Here is an 8,254-nt window from a genome sequence, read left to right as displayed (position 1 = left end):
TGTGTCAGATAATGTGAGGAATGATAAATTTAAGTCTTGGCTTCTGGTGGTGAAATACTGAAGTTAAAACTTAAAGTCATCCAGGTTTGTGTTTTCATCACTGTACCATAATCATAATTTCCCATTCTGTATCTAACTGCTGCTTCTCCTCACTAACAGAGATACTAAAGTAATTATTTATTTTTAATTCTTTTAGTACTAAACAGGGTTTTTCTAAGGATTCAGTAGTTTTTTTCCCCCTGGTTTTCTCACTGTGTCCTCTCGCTCCCCCACAGATGGAAACTTATCACGCCTGATTAATTCACACCTGTCTCCACTTCAGGCTTGTCTGGCTTATAAAAAGGGACTGAATTTGCCTGGTTGACCCATTTTACAGAAGGCATTGAGAGAAAGTGTGAGTTGTATCCGCGGAGTGATTATTGTTTTATAGCTTGATCTACAGCCATGCCGCAAGAGAAGGCTCACGTCAACGTCGTCATCATAGTCCATGTTGACAGCGGCAAGTCCACTACCACTGGACACCTGGTCTACAAGTGTGGTGGTGTGGACCAGCGGAAACTGGAGAAGTTTGAGAAAGCTGCAGCCCAGGTGAGACTTAAACTTTGGGTTTTTCTTTTTGAGGGAATGTTAAACAATAGAAATACCTGTAACAGTATATCAGGGCTGTTATAGAGAGAAACTGGGCAAATTTCTCCCAAAACTGTGTAACGTTTCTGAGATCTCTGCTTAATCTGAAAGTGTAAAATCTCAAATTTTCTAGAAAACTAGGCAATTTCTGAGCTTCAAGAGTCAAAATTTGAATTTGTGAAGCTCACAAATTTCCAAGTGATGGAACATTTGTGTTCTCAAATTTGTGACTTAAAATTTCAGAGTTTTTGTTTTCTAGAAAAGTTGAACTTGAAAAGTTGAACACTTGGAAAACAAAATTTCTAGGAAAAAAAACTTTGGAAAATCGAGTTTTTAAAATTTGACTTGAGACTAAAATTTCCAAGTTAACTTGCTAGGTTTTTTTTCCCCAAGCAAATTTGACTTTTCAAATTTGCAAGATTTTTTTTCTAGATAATTTGAGTTTTAGGAGTTAATCTCAGACTCTTGAAGCTCAGATTTTCTTGAAAAGTCAAGCGTTTGCTTTAGAAAACTCAGAAATGCATATCTCAAATGGTTTAACTTTTAAATGAAAGTTTCACACGTGGAAAATCTTCGACACAAATTTCGAAGTTTTTTTTTTTTTTGAGGAAATTTACTCTACCATGGCCCTGATAACGTCAATACTTGCGTTTCTTTCCAGATGGGGAAGAGTTCCTTCAAGTTCGCCTGGCTGCTGGACAAGCTCAGGGCTGAGCGGGAGCGGGGAATCACCATCGACATCTCTCTGCTGAAGTTTAACATCCAGAAATACAGCATGACCATCATTGACGCACCTGGACACAGAGACTTCATCAAAAACATGATCACTGGCACATCCCAGGTAACAAAACTAGAATAAATGGTCCGTTTCTCTTGAGAGCGGTGTTTGAGTGACTATTGTCTTCCAGGCTGATGTTGCCCTGCTGGTCGTCTCCGCGGCCAAAGGGGAATATGAAGCGGGTGTTTCCAGGAGTGGCCAGACCAGAGAGCATGCCGTACTGGCTTACACTCTGGGCGTCAAGCAGATCATAGTCTGCGTGAACAAAATGGACCTCACCGAGCCGCCGTACAGCCAGAAACGCTACGACGAAGTGGTCCGAGGAGTGAAGGTCTTCCTCAAGATCGGCTACGACACCAAGGCCGTGCCGTTTGTTCCGATCTCCGGCTGGATGGGCGAAAACATGATCGCACCAACACAAAAGGTAACTTTTCAGGAGCTTAAAGTGGCCAGATGATGCAACGAACCGCGTTTAAAATTATTTGTGTAGATGCCGTGGTACCAAGGATGGAAGGTCCGACTGAGGGAAGGAGCTGAAACCGGAAAGACTCTTCTAGAAGTTCTGGACTCGATCAAACCTCCAGTGCGAATAATCAACAAACCACTACGGCTCCCTCTGCAGGACGTCTACAAAATTGGAGGTATATTAGTTCAGCGCTACGCTATTCTGCTAGATTTGAATATTCAATCTGGGCTTACTTCCGGTTCGGCAAGCAGAAGTTGTGAACGATGACGTTGGGTTTTTTTTTTTTTTTGAGCCGTTTTAGAATTGTAGTGTTATCAAGAGGATGTTGAAAATCGTTCAGTTCGTGTTGGCCGCTCATCCAAATATTTAAGTAACATTAACAGCTGTCTTCATTTCTGATTTCTCATGTAGCAGGCAACTTCCGGTAAGCTTCATAGCGCTGAACTGGCCAAACATTTAAAGCTAATTGCTAACGTTTACTTTTGGTGTATTTTAATGTGCCAGTTCACTGCTTTGAAGCTTACAGAAATTGCCTGCTCTTTAAACAATTCTCCACTGAAGAGATGTGCCAATCTAAACAAGATGGCTGTTAATGTTTGTTCGATATTATAATTTGACGTTAATGAGACTTTAACAGTAGTTGAGAAACTGAAATATTTCAAGACGGATTATGAAACGTGTAGTTTCACACTATTGAGCTGATGCCAACTTGATTTATTTTGGCTCAATTCTCCAGACTTCAGAGTTGTATAGGAAGGCGATGATGAAGCTAAGATGTTTAAGTTTATAAGATGTTAACAGTTAGTTTCTCTAGGTGTTGGGACGGTTCCAGTGGGAAAGATTGAAACTGGAGTCCTCAAACCAGGCATGACCTTGATGTTCTCCCCTGCCAAGCTCACGGCAGAAGTGAAATCCATAGAAATGCACCACCAAGGTCTGGATACGGCTCTGCCAGGGCACAATGTTGGCTTCAACATCAAGAACGTCTCTGTAAAGAACCTGCGGCGTGGAGACGTGGCCGGCAATGCCCAGCATGACCCTCCTTCTGACGTCCACAGCTTCGAAGCTCAGGTTTGTTACCTAGAAAGTTGAATAAATTTTGCCTCTGAGACTCAAATAAACATGCTTCTCCTTTAGGTAATCATCCTGAATCATCCAGGGAAGATAAAATCGGGCTACTCTCCTGTCCTAGACTGCCACACTGCTCATGTCACCTGCCGATTTGCTGAGCTGAAGGAGAAACTCGACCGCAGAACAGGGAAGAAACTGGCGGACAACCCGCAGTTGCTGCAGTCTGGAGATGCAGCTACAGTCAAACTGGTTCCCATTAAGCCAATGTGTGTGGAGAGCTTCTTCACCTACCCTCCTTTAGGTAAAGCAAACGTTGCACTAATGTCCAACTTGTTGTACCTCCTGTCCTCACAATGTTCTGTCTGCAGGTCGCTTTGCAGCAAGAGACCTGAAGCAGACAGTTGCAGTCGGGGTGATAAAGTCTGTGGAGATGGAGCAAGGGTCAAAAGCCTCCCAGAAAACACAACTGTCTAAATGAGCTGGTTTTAGCTTGCATGTGTTCTATCGCTACAAAACAGCATTTTTATTTGGAGACAGTTGACATTTGTGTTGCAACAAATGGTGTTTAGTTTCTTTAAGGTGTATGACATTCCTGTGTTAATATTGCTTCTAAAATTGTAGAATTGTACAATTTCCTTTAAGTTTATTGGAAGCTAAGTTTTGGTAAAAGTTGGACTGAATCTTAATTAAAAGAATATTTGAGTTCAAAGTCTCATTCTTGCAAGTTGACATTTTTGGTGTATAAATGAAAACTGGTTGGCAACTCTTTGTAAAAGGTTTAGACTAGTTGGCATACTCGAGTTGGGTTTTTAGCTAGGCTAATGTAAAAGGCTACATATTAATGTAGAACAAGTTGGATGACTGCTTTCAGCACTGTTTAAAGTAAAACTTCTATAAAAGTTGACTCAAGAATGGTGGGCATATCTTAGTATTGGCATTACATGGAGAAATGGGAAATTTAAACTGGCATTGAAGTTTAAAGTATTTCTAACTGGGTGGAAAAGTTGATAAAATTTGCAACTAAAGGTTGCAAAGCTAACCTGTGACATGTAGCTAGCCTGTAGTCTCAAAGTCTTTAAGTCTGCATGAATTTGCTCGGTGTATCAAAAGATTAAAGAGTCTGGGCAGCAACTAAAATTCAGTTCCCAAACAAATCTGTTTCCAGACCTGATTTGTCCAGTGTTTCATCAGGATGAATTACATTAGTCTTGGAAAATGGGGCAAGAAAGCACAACTTGAAATTGGAATAATGTAAAAGTTTAAAGGAAAACTTCAGCTTTGGAAGTTTCAAGTTTAGCCTCAAAGTTGTAGATTTTAAGATGGCAAACATCTTAGAAATCTTTAGAATTTAAACTCGACTCAAATCGAGACTAAATTCTGGAAAATTTGACAATTCAACATGGCTGCCAACCAAACCAGTGACTGCTGTATTGTAAACCAAATTTCAGGATTTTGATTTACATAAGCTACACGAAGGAAAAAAGCATTTTGTATATTTGAAGAAACTTAAGTAACTTTTGATCAAGATCAGATTCTAACATTCTGGATGTTTGGAAGCAAAACGGACACGAGGGAAAGCTTTGAATATAAATTTGTGAAATATGCCAAACTGAAAAGGAAGTTTTTATTCTGCATGCGGAATAAAATGGAGATCTAAAGATAAACCAAAGTAGCGACTCGCTTGAGTGAAGTTGGATCCTGTCTTCAACTTACACATTTTACTGGTTTGTACAGTAAAAATTGATTTTAAAACCGTTTCCAGAGGTCATAAAAGGTCAACCAGCCTCCCCACATTAAGAAAACCAAGTAACTTTGTCAATCAAATCCTCCATATATTTTAGCAGTATAAACAGCGTGATACATTTATCATTTAATCTCTGGTGATGTCTGGAAACAGCATAGAGAACATATTTAATTTGATTTGGTAAAAGCAGACAGACTGGTGTGACCTTTGACCTCTGGAGAAATGTATTATCTTTAAAATGATAGCAGCACAAAATGTTTCACACCAATTTTGTTAAATTTGAAGAAACTTCACTCTTGTTCTGGTCACAGAACAAAACGAGTACATACCACTGGTTTTCCAGACTTTCCATTTCACAAACCAGTAGGTTCCCTAATCTTCAACGTCTCCTCAGGCCGCGTGTTGAAATGCGACTGGAATATTTTCCCCTCTAACATGAAGTCCAGTAATAACAGTTTCCCTTGGAGTTAATTCAAACCACAAGTAAAAAAAAACAAACTCATTGTTTCGGTACAGCACTTTTAATGATACAATGGGTTGATGGGTTTGTTCCTTAACATGGGAAGAACTGTAAGTCAGTGAGGACTGGGTGAAAATACATAGTCTCCACAACCTTCATCTAAAAGACATTTCTGGTTCACAGGCAACCTGGAAATGTTCTCCAGTAACAAGGAATGATTTCAAACTAGATCAAACTTAAAAAAACTGAACAAAATTCAAGCTCATGAGGTTTTACAAGACACTGAAATGTGAACACAGGTTCTGAAGCTTCTAGCCTGTGAAAAAAACATTATTGCTAAGATGTCCTGTTGAGATTCCCATACATGTGGTTGATAGTGGCTTAAAACAACAGGATATACTGCTTCTTTTCTTTTTCTTTTTTCCTGTGTAGTCCTGCTAGGTTTTTATAGTGGCTCTTCAAACCCTGAGGTGAGTGTCTGAACGCTGCACTCCACTCGTTTCCAGTCGTCGTTTCACCAAGGAAAAGCTGAGATGGCGTCGGGTTTTCAACACACAGAGCATACGTACGGGTGGACAGTGTAACAAAGAGTAAAATTAGTGACCTATAGTGAACCACAGGCTTTTGAATGTTTTTTTTTTTTCTTCTTTTTAAAATCCACCACACAGTAGCAGCAGGTTTCTGTACGGTAAAACAACCATAATACGTGTAACACACAAAAAAGCAAGCAAGAACAAGGAGTACACTTGATGAGAATACTGTCCCCCCGTTTCGGGGGAGGATCGGCGGGAGACTCCTGCCTCTTCAGTCAACTATGGTGGTAAACAGGGATGCAAGACAAATAATGACATGACCTATTTCACATTCAATTTCATATCTATCCCCCCCGCCCCACTCTGCCAACCCCACAGAAATATAAGATGATAATTACTCGAGGGCCGGTGAAAGTAATACAGATAAAATTCACGCTCTACCCACCTCGGACAGGCAGAGAGCAGGTACATGTTTTGTACAATAAAACATGTATGTACACTCACACACAAATATATATATTTACATACATATATACACAGGAACAGCATAAACATAGACTTCTAGGTAAGTGCTAGGGTTTTGTTTTGAGTGGCTCTGTCTCAGCCATGCTATAAGGGTTAAGATAATACTGGTAGAGGAGGAATACACACATTCTTTGTACAGCGTGGATGAGCCTTCTTGGTTTTCTTCATTACTTTGTTTTCTTCAGGACACCTGCCGTGTGACCAGGGGTTTTACTGTGTGATAAGGTATTTATTTACATTAAATCCCACTTTAGGGAGAGACATAGTGCAAGTCTGGCTGTCAGTCACTCAGGATGTGCACAAAAGACATGGGGAACACGCCTTTTCTGTCCGGATCTCCTTCGATGTGTCCGATCTGGGAAGAGAAGCAGAAAACGAAGGATGATATCTTGAAAAGTTGTGAGGAAATCCAACCAGCGCCGTGGACATTTCTGGCAGAACTCACCCACCACTCCTGGTCCTCTTCTCCTGTAACTATGATCACCTCTCCTTCAACGAATGTCAGCTCGTCGTCGTTGTCCGCCTGACAGTCGTAGATAGTCTTCACCCGCCGGGTTTTATTCTTACCCTGGACACACAAAAAGGAAAGCTAAAATAACTACTGCAAAACATCTTTTAGGGTGTCTTTAAATCAAAATAAGCAGACACTGGCCACGCCCCTAACTCAACGTTTGCACTCGCACATGAAAATGGCTGCAATCAGATGCACAATTATACAACTTTACATCTATTGAAAAGCAGAAGTAGGGCCTCGTGCACAACCAACAAGAATGTAGGAAGTGATTTCTGTATGGTATGGTAAGTCAACAACAAAACACTTGTCTTTTCCAGAAGCCATTGTACAGAGGTAAAACCAGCTAAAAGCAATCAATCAATTATTGCATGATAAATTAAATCAAGCTCAATAATTTCCATTTGCATGATTTATTGTTTTTCTCTTTTCTCTCCCTTTTCCTACTAAAAACTGGATGACAAAAGTTTTCAGTCTGGTGCTTTGCTCTCTTTGGTGCTTTGCTTTTAAATGATAGTACATTTATTTCTGATTTGTTTATTTATTTTAGATATTTATGTCTTCGGTTCCAGAATTAAATGTTTGTTAGAATTTAAAGTAATGGCACAGCCATTGTACATGACCACTTGAAAATGGGCTCAAGACAATATTATATGTTATTGCAATAATTTCTATTTCTATAACAATTTATTGTCCAGTAAAATTTGCCATCATGACAATGAGTAGCTGCTTTTAATAGAATAACGTTGTACAATTCTCGTAAATAAACAAAAACAGAAAATTTTTTATTCAAAAGCTAAAAAGTGTTCATACGGTATTGATCTTCCTTGGGAGTGGCACCGGAGTCTCGGCGGTCCCCGGCGGCGTCCCGTTAGTGTCCTCTGCGGTTTGCTGTGATGGTGTCGCTATGTTCGCCACCTGCTGGTTGGGCGACGGCGAGTCTTGCTGCTGCGGCTGAGTCTGAGGCGGAGGGGGCGGCTGCGTTTGCGGCCTCTGCGTTGTTGAATCCCCAGCAGGGGGCCGGGGAGCGGACTCGGATGTCCCCGGTTTGGGATGCAGGTCTGCCAGGTGCGGCTTGGGGGGAAGGTCTTTGAGCTGAGGTTTGGGCGGCAGGTCGCCCAGCTGGGGCTTAGGGGGGAGGTCGGAGAGCTGCGGCTTCGGAGGAAGTTCTCCTGGCTTGGGGGGAAGTTCAGAAACCTGTGGTTTGGGCGGCAGGTCGCCCAGCTGTGGCCTGTCAGCCAGGGGCGCCTTGTGTGCGGTTTCGGTTGGCGGCGGAGATTTCTGGAAGACCTCTGGAGGAAGGCTGGGCTTGTCCACAGACGGATGGTGGATGGTGTCGATCTTTCTCAACGCCACTGGAGGGAAAACCACGAAGAAAAATGATAAACTATGAAAATAATGTCAGGGAATGTCCGACATGTTGGTTTTAAAATACAAAATACTGGAATTTAACATGAATATAGAAGGGAGGGAGTGAGTGAGTGAGTGAGTGAGTGAGTGAGTGAGTGAGTGAGTGAGTGAGTGAGTGAGTGAGTGAGT

General features: G+C 41.3%; 2 protein-coding genes across 6 annotated transcripts in view; one reads left to right on the top strand and one right to left on the bottom strand.

Moving 5' to 3' along the window:
• The first annotated feature begins 343 nt into the window (after nt 1-343).
• Nucleotides 344-3,653, top strand: eef1a1l3 (eukaryotic translation elongation factor 1 alpha 1, like 3). The gene is made up of 7 exons (XM_015055876.1): nt 344-588; nt 1,289-1,468; nt 1,536-1,829; nt 1,896-2,046; nt 2,686-2,942; nt 3,009-3,243; nt 3,311-3,653. Exons 1-7 carry the CDS (start codon nt 445-447, stop codon nt 3,418-3,420), a joined length of 1,371 nt encoding a protein of 456 aa, XP_014911362.1. The 5' UTR covers nt 344-444; the 3' UTR covers nt 3,421-3,653.
• Nucleotides 3,654-6,329: 2,676 nt separating this feature from the next.
• asap1b (ArfGAP with SH3 domain, ankyrin repeat and PH domain 1b) overlaps nt 6,330-8,254 on the bottom strand; it is a 73,101-nt gene continuing 71,176 nt past the window's right edge. For all 5 annotated transcript variants that reach the window (XM_015055865.1, XM_015055862.1, XM_015055866.1 and 2 more), the window contains 3 exons: nt 7,529-8,070; nt 6,650-6,772; nt 6,330-6,559 (listed from right to left, as the gene is read on the bottom strand). In XM_015055865.1, the coding sequence (XP_014911351.1) occupies nt 6,485-6,559; nt 6,650-6,772; nt 7,529-8,070 (740 nt within the window). In that variant the 3' untranslated portion in view covers nt 6,330-6,484. The remainder of the gene's footprint in view (nt 6,560-6,649; nt 6,773-7,528; nt 8,071-8,254) is intronic.

This window comes from Poecilia latipinna, unplaced genomic scaffold (assembly GCF_001443285.1).
Source record: "Poecilia latipinna isolate Pla-1442-1.1 unplaced genomic scaffold, P_latipinna-1.0 Scaffold1339, whole genome shotgun sequence".
NCBI lineage: Eukaryota > Metazoa > Chordata > Actinopteri > Cyprinodontiformes > Poeciliidae > Poecilia > Poecilia latipinna.
The sequence above is the reverse complement of the archived record's forward strand: the minus strand, read 5'-3'. Positions and strand labels throughout refer to the sequence as shown.